The following is a 20,101-nucleotide window of genomic DNA, read 5'->3' on the forward strand; positions in this document are numbered from 1 at the left end:
GAATGATGTTAAATTTGAGTTTAGCTGGCTCATATATTTGTCACCTAAAATACTGTTAAGTTACAATTGTTTATTAAATAGTTATTTAACGAATAAGGTCAAAATGATAAAATTAAATATTATTTTGCTTCTCGTGTATATTTAAAATTTATGTTTTTACAATCTATTATAAAATTATTTTTGTTATTAAAAGTAACTAAATAAAATAATATTAATTACATTTAAAATTCTAAAATATAACTAAATAAAAACATTTCAATTAAATAATCTATAATAAAAAAGCGTTGTCTATTGATAAGGTTTGCATATATTTCATTTGTAAAAAATAATCCGTTGAGATGAGAACATGCATTCTATCATATTCGATATTACGATGTAGGGGTAAGATTGAAACACTTTATCAAACTCGATATTTAATTTATTTGTTCTATTGTTTTTCGAGAACATCACACGGTTAAACAAATTTATACTATTTACATAATCATCATATCTATAGTTTGCTACAATTACCATTCGCGACTACCATTGAGTGTTAATTTCATGAGTTGGGTTCGAGTTTACATAATTCGCAACTAACAATTCTCGTTTGATTTGTATTTGTATACAATGAGTTGTATTTGTATATGACAATGATTTCTTTTTATTTTTTTCAGTTTTATCGTCAGATACATTTAATCGTTTTTGTATATAACTTTTTAATGTTTGTATAAACGTGTAATTTTTAGATTTTGTATAACTGTTTAAAGTTCAAATATTTGTATTTATAAAAATTTATTATTTTGAGTTTCATAATATTTGTATAATTTCAAAATTTATATTACTCAATCATATAAATACACACAAATTGTATAAACGTATCCGTGAATTATACGATAAATAAATTATTGCTCTCTCGCGCTCGCATCTCTCCTCCCTCTCCCAATCTCATTTGATCTCTCCTTCCTATCTCATTCTCGCTCGCTTCTTTTCTTCTCTAACATATAGCTACGAATAGTGATTAGTCAGTTTATAACTATAGAACCTAATTAAATTATTTAAATGACTCTGCGGAAACTTCCTTATTTTTAAATCAATTTTTTTAAAGAACGTCTCTTTTTAAAATGTCGTAGTAATATTTATTTTTTGATTTTCTTAAATTTGATGCCAAACCATTCAAAAACTGCATTTTATTTATTTTGGGTAAAACTTAACTCAACGATAAATTCTGGTTATCTTCTCTTCCTTTCCCCTTTCATGAAATGCCGTCGCTGTCGTCCGGTCTCGTCACCGGCGGATTCTCCGCCGCCTCTGTCAGTTATCTCCATTTCCTTTGTCATGTTTAGTCTTCTCCATTGTCTATTCTTCACCTTTTTCTCACATCCCATTTTTGTGAAACCCAAAATCCCCCCTACCCAATGCTTCTACCTCGTGAAGAAAAACAAGGCGATTCGGGTCCGAAAATGGGTCGACCCCATCTCCTTCCTCTATAAACCTGAGCAATAATGAGAGCTAGAATACAAAGAGTGAACTACGATAAGAAGTATGCTTCCTTTTGTTTTTGCTGCTCATATATATTCTCCATTTTCTTACTTTTTTGTCTATTGTTTTTGTAGATTGAGCTAATCATTTTAGGTGTATAAGTATGAGATTTAGGCAGAGAAAGAAAGTGAACAACAAAATGGTGACACCAGTGGAGCATGTATCTATCCCTCATGACCTCCCTGAGTTCTTTAAGATTTTTCACCCTGAAATATGCTACCCCCAACTGGTAATCTCTTCTTTCCCTTCTGCTAATTGTGGAAAAAAAACTAATGATTCATGTAATAATGTCAAAAGTTTTCATGTATAGAGAGAATCAGTCTTGCAGGAATTTGTACTTAGCTACTCATTTGAGTGATTGAATCTCTGGGAATATGCTTTTGGAGAAATAACTAACAGAGGAGCTTTTTCCCCCTTTCTAAAATGCTGATCTTTCGGGATGATACGCATTAGTGCATTTGGTTGTATCCTGTGGCGGAACCAGGATTTCAACTGATTGGGCTCAAAATATGAAAAGTATAACACAAAGAAGCTGTTGAATGCCTTGAATCGGACTTAATTTTCTGTTGATTCTGTATGTTGGGCCCAAGCCTGTTAGGGCGTAGCTTAGCACTATATATAGACGCTATGGGAAACCCTATTCTGAAATTCTGTTTTTGCCTCTCCATAATAAAACTGCTCCCTCTCTTCCCGTGGACGTAGCCAATTTATTGGTGAACCACGTAAATCTGTTGTCTTGTTTTTCGCGTTTATATTTTCTCGTATTATCTCAAATTCCACACAACAGAAGCCAAAGGGTTCAACATATACTATATACACATAATAAGAAACAATTAAGTTCCCATGGAAGGGGTTCATCCCTTGGCTCTACCTGGCTGTCTGCTATTGACTTGTATTAAGATAATTTGGATGAAATTAAGGAGCATTCCACTAGTTGAACTTTAACTTACTCCAACTTTCCCGTCTGTTCTTAATCTCTTATACTGTATGTAAGAGAGAAATCTATATCATGCAGCTATGTTCTCTTATAGTTTTTGATTCTTGTTTGCTTGTTCACAGTTCATAATGGATCCTTTAAGATGATTGAGGTGTATCGAGTTTTAATTGGAAGCGTTGAGGAAAGTAATGTTCAAAACTAGCAAATAAGTATCTCGTATTTAGACCGGTGTTTATCATCATACTAAGCAATGTATATTCGTATAATTGTGTAAAATTACACTTTATGCATCTGCCAAGGGAATGTCAATTAGATACTTCCTTACTGACTTCAGAGTGGACTAATGGAATAATAAACGATCTAATGGTGGTTAAGGTTCTAGATTTAGAAGACTATATTGGACATAATCTGGCCATCCATTTAGAAATTAGCTCTGGACTTAGAATTTCTATTTGTGTTGAAAGCTTTTCTGTCTTATTGTATTGTTTATATTGCATTAACTTTATTTCACCGTAAATTAAGCGAAGTTATGTCTCCGTCTCTTAGAGAATTCCACCTGCCTTTATCAAGTTTTTCAATGGAGATATTCCTTCAATATGTGTGCTTGAAGATCTAGCTACGAGAACTTGGAAGGTGGTTGTAGAAAAGAACGACAGTGATTTCTTTTTCATGGAAAGTTGGCCAGACTTTGTGTTGTATAATAATTTGGAATATGGAGATTTTCTAACATTTTCATATGCTGGAAACTCGAAGTTTTATGTGAAGATATATGGGAAAAACGGTTGCCTAAAGGAGGATGTAACAGCTCTCAAAGAGCCTGAGCTGCTTCCATTGGTAGAAGAAAAAGCACGGGGTAAGTTTCTTTGGAGATCTTCAATTTGTAGCTAGTTTGGTGTCAACACATTTGTCTCCATGTTTAACCTATAATGGTCAACTTACAAAGTTTGGAACCGATGCAGGAAAAAGCATTGTAGCTGAGCCTGCTGATCAAACAGATAATGGGTCGGGAGACATGGCTTCTTCAGTCACTTCATTTGAAATTGTCATTAAGGCATCCCACTTGAACAGAGCACGCTTGGTAAGTTTACTAGTCACAAAAATATTTTGTGTATGCATAAATCATTAAACACAACCTATTCTTGAAAATGTCATTAATCAAAACAGCTTTACCGTCCAAAAGGTGAACAATTTTGAGCTTTCCAAGGAAATGCTGGTAGGAATTTCAAGCCAGTTTTGCACTCTTAACAGTGAAGTGGGTGTTTGGCCATAAAAAAACCAAATGTTTTCCGGAAAAAAGTGAATTTCTCATGGCTAAATGCGTCCTAACTATCTGCGAATCACTAAAATCTCTTCTAAACTGAATGTTCCAACCTCTAACATCATCTGAGTCTTCAGTAACACAATTGACTTTTGTATAGTTGTTACTGAAGATGTAATTAAGTCAAGTTGTGCAATATGTTCTCTGCATATGATATACAGATGATGATTACAGGGCGTTTAACTGTATAGTTGTTACTGAAGGTGTAATTGTGTCAATTGTTGTGCGATATCTTCTCTGCGTATGATATGCAATAGATGATAACAGGGCGTCTAACTATTGTATAGCTGTACTTTGTGTGTCTTCACAATAACATCAGATAGGTAAAATCATAGTGGCCAAATGGTATTGCTTGAATTAGTTAAATATACTTTGATGGGAAATTGTCTTCTACTTGATGTAGATCTTTTTAATTCATAGCATTTGTTACTAATCACTAGATTATTAAATGTATATTTGTGTCTGAACATGTTTTTGAATGTATATACTTGTGCAGAATTTGCCAGCTCCATTTGGCAATTGTTACTTGAAGAGGAAGAAGCGGCCACTTATGGCTACTCTTCGAACTGATAGTGGTAGCTGGACGATTGTTCCTCAATATTATGATAGATTGGAACTTCGGGAAGGGATACAGAAATTTATAGACGACAATGCTTTGCGCGTAAATGATGTTTGCCGATTTAAGCTGATTGATGATGAGAAGTTAATACTGAAAGTTCGCATTAAGCGTCAGCCCAAGTAAATTAGTCATATCTAAGAGTAATATCTCGTTTTTGGACCAAATGTTTCTGCCTGAGAAAGGCATTAGTTGATGTATTAGAGCTTTTATGTCGATGAATTTACAACGTTCTGTAGTATGGTATTAAAACTATTAACTATTCCCTCCGTTCCATTTTACTTGTATCAGATGAAATTATTTGTAGTTGAATATTAAACGGAAAAAGGCTAAATATATTCATAACGTGTGGAAAACAGCAAACTAATATGTTTGATTTTGCTATTGGTTTAAAAATATCCTTTATTGAAACAGGTTGTTTGCCCAACCTTGGGCGAACTGTAATTTCTGTTGAATAATTAAACGGAAAATGGCAACTATTAAAACTGATAGAGCTAGCTGACATTCAAAATAGAGCCAATTCCCTTTGATTATTCAGCTTAGTATTTGGTTCAAATATTTGTACTACTAAACATTTTATTGATAAGGTCTTTGCAAATTCAAACTTAACTATTTTTTAAGTCCATATTTAGAGTAGAGCTGTCAATACTAGCTTGCTCACTGACCAACTCAACCCGTTCTATAAGTGATTTGGTAGGATTGAGTTATAATTTTTGAAGCTAGTTTAAAAATGAATCTTTTAGCCTGGTAGAAGTAAGCTCACTAACATGTGAGGTTTGAACAAGGTAGGGTTGGTCAGCTTGTAAACAGGGGCGGAGCTACCTTCATATAAGGAGGTTCATTCGAACTTTCTTAGGCGGAAAATTATATTATTTATATATGGTTAAAATAAATTTATATGTATATATAGTAATATCGAACCCACTTCGGCTATCTATTTCTATAAATTTTGGACCCCTTATTGAATTCTTGCTCTGCCTCTGCTTGTAAATCAAATAAATATAATAATACATGAAATGATATAGAGCACTTAGTGCGCGTTTGATAATAAAAATTGTGAAGTATAAGTTTTTTGCATTGTTAGTGGACTCACTTCTGACACTGGATTATTTTTTCCTGAATTAGTAAAGTCAAATTGCTGCCTCCATTTCAGTGGAAGTTGATACACCTAAATAAGCTACCAATTAATCATATTGCAAAGGTCAACTTAAATTAATTTTAATTGCTTAATAATGAAAGTTAATAAAGGGCATTGTTTGAATTTGAACTTTGGTTTGAATTTAAGATTGTGTACTTGGACATTCGAAAGTATACTTCAATAAAAATATGTGAAAATTCTATCAAAAAATTATGATGAGATGAATATGATTCTTCAATCCTTAATCGGCAAGTAATGAATTCGATTAACATCAATCATGAATGAAATGTTTTTTGGTGGGGAACACTTATCGTTAAGTAAACCTTACATGAGTAATCTGAATTAGTCAAACTTAAAAAAAAAAACAGAAATGAATTTGGTGTTTTGGTGTCTAACATTTAATCCCAAACATTAGGTGAATCTAATTAATACAATTACACGTTAGGAAGACAAGGGTTTAACATTTAAGCAGGTACATATATTTGATGTCAAGGACTTGATCTGTTGTGTAAATGTTCAATTTGGAGTAGTAATTAGGAAATAAGAGATGTTTTCAAAGATGATTTGGTGAGGAAAAAGATATATATCTGCCATATATATTTCTAAGATTAGTTTTCCTTGGAATTTTGATTTTGAAGTGTGTGATTTAATGACTTTGGATTGTGACCTTTAAATCAAAATATAGTCAAATATTTGGTGAAGGATTATTATTATTCTAGGGTGAAGTCCATGAAGTAAAAATATCATTCTGGTCATATTTTGGTCAAAAAAAAATCCGTAAAATATTTTATTATTGAAGCAGGGATGGCAATTTCAATTCATATAAGTGAAATAAAATTATTTTATCCATATTAAATTAAATGGATCACTCATATTTTTTTTCATTTTTTAACTGGATTAATATGGTCTTCAACCTATTTAAGTTCATACAATATGGACAAAATGAGTTAACATGAGAATTGATATTCAGCCCATATTAAGCCCATATAAATGAGAAATAAAATAATTTTTTTTCTTTTTAAAAACAAAAAAATTTAGGAGTCGGTCAATGCCACGGAGGTTGTGGGGGGAGGGGGGGGGGGTGCTTGAGGAAGAGGGTAAATTTCTTTTTTTTTTTTGGAAAATAAAAAAATTTAGAGGTAGGTTGGTGGAAGATGGGGATGGGGATGGGTAGGGGGTACCAGGGGGAGGAGGTAATTTTTTTTATATTTGAAAAATAAAATTTTTTAGGGGTAGGTTGGTGGAGGGGGAGTAGGGGGGCAGGGGTAAATTTTATTTTATTTTTTAAAATAGATTTTTTTTTTCCATAACAAAAATTTTTTAGGGGTAGGTCTGAAAGATCGCGAGGAGGTGGTTGAAGGAGGAATAAATTTTTTTTTTGAAAAATAAATTTATTTAAATGGATTAGAACCACTTTATCCAAATCATATTTGGATGAATTGTAATCAAAATCATTTTTTCTCAATTCATATTTAATCCATTTAAATTCGATTCAATCCAACTATTTGCTATCTCTTTGAAATACAACTTTTTGACACAAATATAAATTAATCAACTTCAAAATAAATATCAACAACGGCTGCGGAAAAAAGAAGGAGGTAATACGTACTGTGTTACCTAAATATTTCCAAACTGGCCTAGCAAAAATTTCCCATTATTAATGACTATGATTTGAACATTTAATGCTGGTATTAATTTGGACCGCTCGTAGTACATCACTTGCAGAGTTATAATATCTTCTTGGCATAATCGTATATGTGCAAACACCATTTTTTAGATGGATAAGGCTGCATTAATTATTAAATACTAGGGAAAATACATAATAATAACAAAAAAAATTTCTAAATTTGATAGCAAAATTCACTTTAGTACTTAAACTATACGATGTTTAAATATCCTTCTTATTATTTTTAAAGTGATTTTTTTGCCACCTTGAGACTGTAACACCACTCTCACCCACCACATCATATCCATGTAAGTGCCACATCATAACCATGTAGGTACCATGTCATTAATTTTTAATTCTTTCTTACTTATTCACTATTTCCTATTAAACCTTTTTAATATTAGTTATGTCAATTAATTAATTTATAAATGCATACCCTCACCCTCTCTATTTCATCTTCCTTGTTGTTCACCATTTCAACCTTCAATACTTACTTTTCTTATACACTATTCAACATTTTTCTTAAATAACTAGAATGAAATTATTCACTATAATATTCACGTTATCTTCTTCGAATCCACCCCACACATTTACCCTTTCAGAGGAAGATTTTTTTTTGAAAGCCAAGACTTTATTGTCAACTCAAATAAGAAATGAAGATTACATAAAGAAAGTTGATAAAAAAAATATAAATTCTATGGAGGAGGAGGTGTTTCAATGGAGAAAAAAGTGTATTAGGGAAGACAAAAAAATAAAAAGAAAAAAATTAAAGAAATTAAAAGGGACCCACTAGTTCTATATATCTCTAAATAATTTTTTTACATATTTTTAAAGAGTTAATGTATCAAGAATAAGTATTTAAAATATTAATTATATGTTAACCAATAAAAAAAGTCATGTGTAGGACTTTAAAAGATTCAATTTTTTTTCTTTTTTCACACGCTTTAAGGAAAGTACACTCACTTTTCCTGTCATGTCATCCCTAATGGGTGTTTAAATCACTTGAAAAATATTAAGAGAGTATTTAAATGTCTGTATAATTTAAGGATTAAAATAAATTCTGCTGTCAAATTTAGGATTTCTTTTTATGTATTTACACTAAATACTATGATCTTTTTTTTAATTTTTATAGAGAACTAATTTTCGACTGATAAATTCTTTTCCTTGCATCACGAACACATTCATATTTATAAGGACTTCTCGAGAGACTATAATGTTAATTTATCAAATTAATAATGCTTATAAGTTGAGTCTTTCATTAATTATAACTTGTAAACACTTAATTTTGTAAGGACATTTGGTGTGCCCTAAACTTATAAATGCTTATTATTTACTTCTTTGGCTTACATGAATTTCGTTTAAATATACAAACACATTATAATAATAACAATATCTTAATTCTATGTAAGTTAGAAACCATCTATATAAATTTTTGCCGTATTATTTTTTTCTTTAAGATAAAATATAATCTAAAAACGAATCTGAGAAGTTCGTACAAGCTATAGTACTAATCAGCATTCAATAAAAAGTTGATGAAAAAAACATTTAATGTTGTAGTAGATTTAACGACACAAAGTTAATAAATTATTTCACCAGAGCCTACAAAATGTTGGTTTAATATATAATTTTGTTACAGGTTTATTGGTAAAACTATTCAAAGTTTACTGAGAAGAATTAAATAGGGTAACATATCAGGAGTTAGGATAAAAAGTAAACTCTCTTTTGTTATTTTTAATTTGAAATAATCTCAGACTCAATCAAATCTCAAATTCGAGCCTAGAGAGAGAATTTTATTAGGAACATCACCTCAAATAAGCTATAGAGTGTTCGATTTAAATTTTATAAAAAATTTAATACGTATAACAAACGCCAAACGAAAAATCAAGAAAAAGAACTACTCGATCACTCCAAAAAAGTTGAAGAAGATTTCTTTTTACTAATTTATTCTTAATTAAATGTCTTAAAAAGGATATTTCTTTAAATAAGGCTAAAAAGAAATATGAGAGTACTTTTTTTTTTATTTTATAACAATAATAACATATTCAGTTAAATTTAAAAAAAATAAATTGTATACAAATTTTACTATTACCTTATTAAGATAAGATAGAACAATCATTTTCGACTAATTGATTTTGGAAGGGGTAAAAGAATTCAAAAATAGGTAAAACATTAAATGATGTGAGCAGCTAACATTAGTATATTAGCTTTAACTAGGTTAGGTTTCAGTGAAAAATTAACTGTACCTCAGGCAACAACTACAGTTGGTCGTGTTGGACCCCTTCTTGAAAATAATCGTTATATCAATTTAAAGATATTCTTAATATACAATAAACGATATAATAATGATTTTAACAAAATTTCTTTTTTAATTTAGCGAACTTTAATAGAAAAAACTGAATAGACTGTTGGTGGGAGAAGCATAGATTTGAAAAGGAATAATTAGTTATCTTTTTTATTTCCTAAACTGAATATTATTCTTGACCTAATTTATTTGACTAAAATGAGGTTTAAAATCAATGTAACGGCGGTAGTATTAACTTTGGTTGTATATAAGTTATTAATATTCAATAATGTTAGTTTGACAACTAAAAAGATATAAATGAAATCTCAATAACAGTTGTAAAATATTTATGCTAAATTAAACAGGGTGCTTAAAAGATATAAATATGTAACATATATTTAATATTTTTCGTATAATTTTTTAATATTTAAAATTTTAATTTTTACAATATTACATTAACTTAATCTAATTGAGTTATAAAATATACTCAAATTGACTCTTAAAATACACAAAATGAAAAATAATATACTTACGTCTAAAAATTAAGTGTTACCTTAGAAATTAAGGGTAATGCCAAATAGCCAGAATTTGGCCAGAAATTTTAAAAAAATTAAAATATTTATTTATTTATTAAGAAATTGTTTTTTTAATTAAAAGATATTAAAGTTAAAAAGGGTAAAAATGTTCAAAATGATAAAATATCATTCTGGCCAAAATGATTTTTCCGTCTTATAATCTACCTATTGCATTTATTGAATCTTTAATGAACGTACATTTTTCACTAAAAATAATATTTATTTTGAAATAAATAAATCATGAGTTATCTTTTTAGGTGAAACTTTTCGATATGAATTATCATTAGATTTAATGAGAATTGGCTTATGCTTCATGAAATTAAATTTGGTTAGCCGTTAGATTTTTATGAGGATTTTTAGTTCTCTAATCTTAGTACTACACCTAGATTTTTTATTTTTAAAAAATACTAAGGAGTAATATATCCAACAATAAAGCATTGATTGATAGCTTTCTCATCATTTTTTAGTTGAAGGTATTTACTATATTCTCAAAGTTCCATCAAACTTTATTTAATGCAATATATTAAATTCAAGAAACTAACTCTATTTTTCAGGCTTCAAAATTAACTCCTCTCATCTAATTCTTTACCAAATTCTTCTCTATTTTTTCCCTCTGTTATAATCACACAATTAATTCTGCACTTAATTTCCCTTTCTCCTACACATTATATAAATCTTGTCAATCTTTTTCGTTTTCTCCAAACAACTCCCTTTTGCCTATACTAAAAAATTCAGGTAATTTTTTTTTTTCATGATTAGACTTTTTCTTTTTTCTTCTTCTTCTAAAAATGACTTTTTTCTAATTATTTTTGCTCTGTTTTACTATAAATACAGGGGATTATTGTCTTGTTGATAAAGCTGTTCAAAATGAACTACAGGAGGGAGAGTATTCATGATCCAAAGCTTGATTTGAAGCTGAATTTATCACCCCCTAGGGAAAATAATAATATGTTTCCAATATTATCACCAAGCAGATCATCGTCTTCGTATACTTCTTCAATGGAGAGATCACCAGCAAGTTCATGTGTTTCAAGGGAACCAACTCCAGATCATCAAGAATTTTTTGGTAGCCCTGAAGCAACAACAACTTCTATGATGTTAGTAGGATGTCCAAGATGCTTAATGTATGTTATGTTATCAGCGGAAGATCCAAAATGCCCCAAATGTAAGAGCTCTGTTTTGCTTGATTTTTTCCGCGAGGATCGAATCAATAATCCAAAGAATTGATGATGATCATGATGCGATGGAATCTTAATAGTTCAGTTGGTTGACTTTCTGAATTATCATGGTTGACTTTTTGAATTGAACTGTCACCTTATATAACTAATTAGGTTTTAGTAGTATTTAATTTCTTTACATATGTTGTAATCCTTTTTGTTTTTTTTTTTTGAGAGTTTGTTGAGGTAATTGAATGGATTTGATGAAAATCTTGAATGTAATCAAAAGAGGCTAGTATGGTTGATATTATGTTCATCATATTAATTCATTCATGTTTTAGTAGCTCTAAGTTGCTATCTTTACTAAATGCATGCAATTAATATATTGTTATAACTATCTTGTTATATTTCGGTTTAATTAGCCATACAATATTCACAAATCATTAACTCGATTGATTTAAATTCGTATCAAATAATATTACTATAAATTAGGCGAAACGCTCCATAACTCTAAGGTCGAATTTCTTGTCATTAAGTGTACATGCAAGTTACAACACATGTTAGGTGTTCATAATAATTGCTTGGGAGACCTTTCACATGGTTTTAGGTGCAATTCAAAGAAATTATGCGATTCAAATTAGGTCAAATTAAAGTATTCATTTAGAAGTTTACTCAGTGTTCAAACATAAAATTGAATACGAATTTGAAGAGGGGAAAAGAAGCAAAGCATCATTGACATTAGCTTGCGGTGTTCATTTGAAAGTTTGATTAATTTAATTTTTTTTCAAAAAAATCTCATTCTTAAAAAGTAAAATGTACTATATCTAAAGTCAAATTTAAAATCTCTAATAAAATCAAAAAAAAAAATACTATTCGCTGTGATCTTTAATGATTGAATGGCCGTCCTCGTGCCAAAAAGGATCATCATTAATTAGATTAAATACTTATTTAAAATTTATGTAATTTTAGAATAAAGATAAATTACACACATTCCACGAACGATATCAATTATCAAATATTTCAAATTTTAACATTTTAAACATAATTTTGAGTGTCACTAGTGGGTTTATAAATTAATTGGGAGATTATAACGTAAAATATGAGTCAATTAATTTTAATCGATGAAAGTGACACAAACAGGTTCATATAGTTATCGTAGTCTTAATTACTTGCGTGGACAAGTTTTAAACTTCAACTTATAATTAATTACCAATTGTCAAAAGGGCGGCGAATTTGTGTTTAATAACATCTTTATCAATTCATGAACAATAAACGGTGGGTGAGCTAATTAGCTACATTACCATGTATTGTCATTTAATGTAAATCTACCATTTTTGGATTGTTCACATGTGACACATCAAAACTTCCACAGTTGGATTTATTTCCTAATTTAATTATAAGACTTGTATTTCTTCACCTATGTAGTTATCTATTGTTCTTATTAGTTGGTTCTTTGTAAAGCTTGTTGAGTCTAAGTTCTTAGGCGTAACTCACATCTCAAAAGCTAAATCAAAGGGAGGAGGATTGTCCGAGCCTTATAACGAGTTCACCCTATTTCATTAACCACCAATGTGAAACTTTTGTCATTCTTTAACACCCCACCTCACGCCCAGTGCTTAGCATCTGGTGCGTGGACAATTTTGATTTTTGGGGACCCCAACATCGGGTGAGACGGACCCTGCTCTGGTACCATGTGAAATTAGGTCTTACGCCTAACTCATGCCCTAAAAGCTAGCTCAAAGGAAGAAAGATTGTTCAAACCTTATAAGAATTACACCCATCTCATTAAGATATAAATTAACGTAATTAATTTAGTTTAACTCGTAAAACACACCCCAAGCAATGTCTAGCTTTAATATTTGTTTATCTAACTCAAATAAAATGAATAACCATGGCCTATCCTTTTAAATTCGCAGGAATAGCACTAGGTAGTGGATTATAATGACATCATTAAAAACATAGCCGTTTATTTAAAGTTGAATTAATATTAATAAATTCACCTTCAATTTCTTAAATATGAATCTAACTACTTTGCATTTAAATCCTTTTTAAAATCCTAAAATATATACATACTTGACTCTTCTTTAAATAGAGCTCATAAAACGGCTATTTTTTCAAGTTGTCCCTTCAACGGCAAGTATAGCAGCTTAAACTTTTTAAAAGCCCATTACAGTTCTTATCACGGCCCAACAAAGAATACACTATCCCCAGGGCTTCTTAGTTGGACTTGTATTAAGTAGACAAAAGGAAAAATTACTTAGGATGGTATTTTTTAATAAATAATTACCGATTTTAGCGATATTTTATTTTTATTTTTATCATCATTTATAGCAATACTATGTTAAATCTGCAATATGTATTAAAAATGAATTATGTATGCTATAAATATGTATTATACCTGTTTTTAAAAATATATTATGCTTGTCTTCTAAGGAATTGACACATTGTATTATAAGTATATTAAAATGTGTGATACATGTATTAATCATCAATAAAATTTATATTATATGTGAATAATAAATTGTTCTTTGTAATATGTATTAAAATCATATTATAAATGTATTAAAAGTGATCAAGTTAAAAAAATATTATTGCTATAAATGATAAATATTCTCTTAATATATTATATTTATGCAAGTTTCCTTTAGATATTATATGCATATATTTATCGGTAATAGTTAAGTCAAACTAGATGTTTTTATGATTTAAAAAAAAAAAGAAACTAAGCGATATCGAAATATTTGATCTCTTCAATTCAAAATTTTGAATGCTTCTTGATTTAAGTGGTAAATACATAAATTGTTATAACTAACTTACTCAAAAGTGTTTGGAAAAGGAAAAACAACATCTATATGGATAATATAGGGCAACTTTCGCAAAAAAAAATCATATTTGTATGCTAATAGCAAAGTTTGCATAATTGTGCTTCATAGAAAACATAAAAACTGTATAATTCGCTATACATAGACAGTTGAAGCAAATTGTATAAAACGAAGTGTATAAAACAAGAAAGAGAAAGACACTTGGGCAGAGAACTGTATAAAACGAATTATATTATTATAAATGTATAGAATGATTATATACAATTTGAATTTGAATAAAATGAGAAAGAGAGAAAGACAATAAAGACTTGACAAGGAATATACTATTGAATCGAATTGTATAAAACGAGAAAGAGAGAAATTAGATACAATTTGAAAATTATATAAAACGAGAAAGAGAGAAAGACAAAAGAAGCTGGACAGGAGAGTATTTTTATTGTATAGTTATAAGTGTATAGGACGAAAATATATGTACTTGCATGTGTATATATAATTTTCTCACGCTTTATACAAACGGAAACGCAATTTATACATTTCGCTTCTGTTTGTATAAGTGAGAAAGGCGAGGGTGGCGAGCGAGATCTGGAAGAGGGGAGAGAGGGGAACAAAAATATATGTATTTATACAATTTTCTATGCTTTATACAATTAGAAACAATTTTTATACACTTGTGTTTGTATAAAAAGTGAGGAAGTGAGCGAGAGATTGGAGGTGAGTGGCGAGCGAGATATTTGGGAGGGAGGCGTCTGGCAATTTTTTGCAAACGTTTGCTATGGAGCACAATTAAATCAAACTCTAGCTATTCCATTTATATTAGGTTATTAGTTTGCTGTTATACAATTTTTCCAATAATATATAATTAAAGGTGCAAGATAAATTAGCCCATAAAATATAATCCACCCAAATCGGTTGATTATTTATCCGTATATTTATTAAATTAATATTCCCTTTGTCTTTTCATATGATTTTGCTTCGTTCAACCAATAAAAAATAAGGAATGTAACTCAAATTAATTGATGAGAAATCTTATTAAAATATTTTAAGATATTTATTTTATTAAATACGATAAAGGTATCAATAAAAAACTAGACAATAAAAATCAATAAAATTTTTAAATAAATTGAAATATGATTCGCATTTTTTCAACTTATTTCAACATAATTTATTTTAGTCCAAATAATTTACTAATACAAATCTATATTAATCCGCTCAAATTTAACTAATTGTGATCACCACTATCATATTGATGCAATGCAGCTGGAGGAAGACTTGCGCCTCCTAAAAGCACTAAGAATTTAAATTCTAGACTTTAAAACATGATTAACAATTGCAACAACCTATAAACACTGCAATTTTTTTTTAAAAAAAATTATTATATCAAAGGAAGCACAAGTCCAATTTTTTTAAAAAATGCACATGGGAAGGGAAGAAGTAGTAAAAGTTGTCAAAATTGTATTGGCAACTGTCATGATTCATGAACTATATTTATTATGTTACAATCATGTCCTACAAAAGCACAAAAAGATTACTGCTTTTAGTGGGCAAAATATCATATGCCAACCATATTATTAATTGTTACAATCATTCTACAACTATTACAAGAAAGCCTACATAATATTACTATTACCGCCCATTAGATATGGAATTACTTTTATCGAGGAGTGTTTTGAACTGATTTATGTGTGAAATTGAAACCCAAACGAAAATGAATCTGATGATGACATTTAGGCCTAATTCAGCCTAAAAAATTAGCTCATGAGGGGAGGATTGTCCAAATCTATCTAAGGAATTCAACAGTCCATTCCTCAATCAATGTGGGACTTTTACCTACTATAACGACAAAAAAAAAGAGAAATGTTACAACCACGAACCAAGAAGTACAACTCTTCTTTAGTCAAATTCATCTTAAGCTACTGAGGATATATTCCTTGCATAAGATTAACATACAATATCTCATAAATATAAATGTTGGTTCTTGTTATATATGATTCACCATAGAAAAATAAGTACATTTATTTTCATTAGACAAGTAAAAAATTAAACATTCCTCTTAATGTTATCATCTACTAACCCCATTGGCCACTAGACCATAGGCCTCAAAAGGGCAAATCTTTGAGTGATTAGCCTCAATTATGTAGAGCAAAACTACAAGAAAAAAAAAGGTCATTTGCACATTTGCTGCTTGAATCCAAACTTTTCATTTTTGAGATCAAATTCAACTAAGTAATTCTGCATCTGAAAATTGCCCAGAATTATCGATGGACCGGTAGATAATTCAGGGCCAAAAGCACTATCTGTAACCATTGTTAAGCAAATGACATCAATTTCACCTGCAAATGAGAAGTAATTTGCTATTGGCAATGTCATCTCTGCACCACCTTTGAAATGAAACTTTAGCTCTGGTAAAGACACTGTTTCTTGCCTGGAAATATTGAAACATGGCTTCAAACCTGTTATTATCTCAATACTCTCACTTCTTGGAATACCCTTTACTTGTTTCACAAATGCATCAAGTACTGGTTCAAAAACACCGCGATTCATGAATGTGAAAGTCGTGCCTGAATCCACAATGCTCCCACCATTTCCATTGGAATCTGGTGTTAAATACTTGTATGGGATCTTCACTTTCTTCCCTCCAACTGTAATTTTCCTCAAACTAACATAGTAATACACTGACAATGCATTTTTTTCAGACACCACTGGATTTTTCAGCAATGGGGTATAGCTTAAACCTGCAGTTTTTTCACCACTAGCATTGAAATCCAAAACAAGATTGCTACTTTTACCAGTATCATCAAATTTATGTGAAACAAGGCAATAAGAGAACTTCTTGACACCTAATTGATTTGGTAATGATGCAAGTCCCCGGCCTAAACCAGCAATTCCAGCAGGCTGTTTTGATGAAAACAGAGAACAACCAACGAGAAAATTGGGAACTTTCTTGTTAGAAAGATCGAGTGTGTCAACAAGAGCAAGACCCCCTGTTGAGCCTGAACCATAAAGTATAATATATGGTGGACAGACCTGTTTACAATTAGTAGGCGATTCGCAATCTTGGCAACGAGATTTTGGATTATTGCTATGAATCCAACCACATTTTGGATTCAAACAACCAACAACTCGTGCGGAGGATGAAGATTTGGGAATGAAGGTAGGAATGGACTGTGAAGTAGCTGAAGAGACAGAGCAATTGGTACATAAGTACCTTGTAGTACATGGGAACCAAACAAAGCTACTTCCAGTGTCCATAATGAAAGGGATTTTCTGTGGAGGTGTACCAAAGCTAAGAGTAATGGAGTAGCCTCCATAGCTTTGAGGATACAAAGGGGTTGTGGAAACAGGGGAATCTTGAGATTTCTTGATGTAATTTGCTCTTGCTAAGGAAATGGAAGCTAAATGTGTGAGCTTTTCATATAAATCTTGAGATGGGTGTTTTGTGTTGAAAAGTGAAAGTGGAATGGTAGAAGTGGTAGAGTTTGATGAAGAAATGAAGGAAAAGAGGAGAGAAAGCAAAGAGAAAAACAGAGCAAAAGAGAGTGAAGAAGGCATTGTGTTAGTTTTTTGGGAAATGTGCCTTTGGACTCAAATTAAATAGCTCAAGTAGCTTTAGTAAGTACAATAATATAGGAGACAAAGCATCAACATGATTGCAGTGGAATGTCAGTATTTGAGATTTTAGGTTTTGAATTTATTTTATGTAAATTTTTTTTCGTATTATTATGAATTTAGTTAAATTTCAATATAAATATCGATGATAGATCAAAAGAATATAAATTTGGAGCCAGTTTTGCGGCTAACGTGACTCTACTTTCACTGTGACATATGATTCTTGCACTTTAGTGTAGTTATAAGCAATAAGTTTCCACAAAGTGTATATAATAAGGGTCGGTGGGAGGACTTTTTGGGCTAAGTTGTTCAATCTTTAGGTAGTAACCGTTGCACAGTATTACTTATTTTTATCTGTTATTAGAAGTTTTGAGTTTGAGCTTTAAATATGAAGCTATTAATAGAAAAGTGTTTTATTAATAAAATTAGATTTTAAATACATGAATTAGTGAAATCAAAATAGAAGGAGACATAAACTAAAATAACGAACAATTTCCTGACATAAATCTAGAATAGTAAAATCTATATTGAGTGAGAAACCTAAAAAAAGTACAATAGAAGAAAAGAAGAAACGAAAAAAATTTACAAAGTGAAAAATCAAAACTAACAAGATAAAATATTCATAAATGAACTACTTATATCAGTATATATAACTTAAATTCACTTTTTTTATTCATCGAGTAATTAGGTTGAATTAAAAGTTCATTTCTATTTATATTTGGGTAGAAGATTGGGTCATGATTCAACCACCCCATACGATTTGGTAGAGAGATGTGATGATTCTTGATCTGATTATAAAGTAATAATAAGCATTTATACTAGTCGAAAAAGGGTAAATATTCTTAAAAACTAGGCCTACATTGCAATAAGATATTTATATTATTTGACATGATGTAGGGTGTACAATGGCATCATTTATTTGAGAAGTTGCCAAATAGAAATCATCATGGTTTTCTTCCATCACTCAACAATAATCATGTTCTCTTGCATTAGAGCTTGAAATATTTAATAATAAAGGATGTTGAAGTTTGTTTAGTGGTATTTGGTGGGAGATAGTTGTGATATATAAAAAAAAAAGTTACCCTTTTGAAAAAAATGAAAGAAATAATTAATTTATACTTAATTTCTAATTTATATTCTTAGTAGTATTATCAACTATAATCATTTATTAAAATAGTAAATTTACTAAGTAGTATATTAAAAAGGTGATATATTAAATTTATCATTATATCAATTAAAAACGACTTAAATTAAATATAGACAAATAAAAATGAAATGAGAAAGTAACGTAAAAAGCCAAAAATGATTATTTTATATTCTTGGAAGCTAAAAAGTAACTTTTTCCATATATACTTTGATATCTCCATCAAACACAAATTTAATATAATCTTTTTTTAAAAAATGTAATCGATCAATTACAATCAGTCACATATTATAAGCTAATTTACTATTTTAACCAAATCGATATAAATTCCAACCATATAACATGTGAATCTTCACATGCATGGTGTGCAAAAGTTTTAGATGAATCGACATTTCCATATTTTGTTATATAGTTACAAAAACATATATATGGGTCCTAAAGCTACATATAACATATATATTGCTTTGCTAGCTGTATGATTGAGAAACCTCTCTTAATCCTTCTTCAACTATATATTACATAGACAGAAAAGCACAATTAATACCAAATACCAGCACCGTACAACTCTCTAAATTAATCTTATAGTATATATAACTCTCATTAAAATCATTGATTAATATTTAATATCGACCGCTATTTTATCTTAAACATAATCACGAGCTTCGATTAAAGAAAAATCATAAACTCCAACAATATGTTAATATATGATGGGGCCAGTAGCCTGCTAAAGAATGAGCATTGAATCGTCTTTTTTGGCATTACTACACAAATTGATACTCCTTTCGTTTTATTTTATACGACGACCTTTGATTTAACGTGAAATTTAAAAAAGAAATAAAGGTATATATTTTGATTGAACTATGAGAAAACAAAATAAAAACTAGAAATCTTCTTAGTATTGTAGTGAAAATTTATTTTTCACCATACATGTTAGTTCAATACTGAAAAATGAATGACAAAATCATGTTTCATATATAACACATATTTCTCATTGATTCGTGTAGAAAAAACCCTCAATTTCTAACAGTGTCGACTCAATACAAACCACATTAACAACATCCAAAAAAAAAAAAGCAATACCTCAAAAAGTGTGATATAGACAAACTAATCTTGTGTAAGCGTTAGTTACTGTCCTAATGTCACTAAGGGTGATGTACACATCCTAGTCTTGAATTGTTTTTTTTCTTTTTTTTTGTAACATGAGATTGAAAAGAAAAATGTATCACGTAGATTTACGATTTTTTAAAATTATAAGAGAAAAAAAGAGAACTAGATTGGACTTTGGAGAGTGGCAAATAAGTGTATATGTATGTTTAACCATGT

At 29.9% G+C, this 20,101-nt stretch overlaps 2 protein-coding genes and 1 long non-coding RNA gene across 4 annotated transcripts; 2 read left to right on the forward strand and 1 right to left on the reverse strand.

The window, feature by feature from the left end:
• Positions 1–1,142: 1,142 nt before the first annotated feature.
• LOC101259943 (B3 domain-containing protein REM23-like) lies at positions 1,143–4,752 on the forward strand. 2 transcript variants are annotated; one of them, XM_004241299.5, is made up of 5 exons: positions 1,143–1,519; positions 1,593–1,747; positions 3,002–3,308; positions 3,415–3,533; positions 4,270–4,752. In XM_004241299.5, the coding sequence occupies exons 2-5, from the start codon at positions 1,622–1,624 to the stop codon at positions 4,513–4,515; spliced, it is 798 nt and encodes a 265-aa protein (XP_004241347.1). In that variant the 5' UTR covers positions 1,143–1,519; positions 1,593–1,621; the 3' UTR covers positions 4,516–4,752. The 2 variants fall into 2 exon arrangements, with proteins under 2 accessions (XP_004241347.1, XP_010322448.1); XM_010324146.4 differs by having other exon boundaries at positions 1,195–1,519; positions 3,209–3,308.
• A 5,743-nt stretch (positions 4,753–10,495) lies between these two features.
• LOC101259642 (uncharacterized) lies at positions 10,496–11,549 on the forward strand. Its single transcript, XR_002027852.3, has 2 exons — positions 10,496–10,784; positions 10,884–11,549. It is a non-coding gene; the product is annotated as an uncharacterized lncRNA (long non-coding RNA).
• Positions 11,550–15,984: 4,435 nt separating this feature from the next.
• LOC101259161 (probable aspartyl protease At4g16563) lies at positions 15,985–17,814 on the reverse strand. Its single transcript, XM_004241296.4, has one exon. It carries the CDS (start codon positions 17,575–17,577, stop codon positions 16,192–16,194), a length of 1,386 nt encoding a protein of 461 aa, XP_004241344.1. The 5' UTR covers positions 17,578–17,814; the 3' UTR covers positions 15,985–16,191.
• Positions 17,815–20,101: the final 2,287 nt, after the last annotated feature.

This window comes from Solanum lycopersicum, chromosome 6, assembly GCF_036512215.1.
Source record: "Solanum lycopersicum chromosome 6, SLM_r2.1".
Taxonomy (NCBI): Eukaryota; Viridiplantae; Streptophyta; class Magnoliopsida; order Solanales; family Solanaceae; genus Solanum; species Solanum lycopersicum.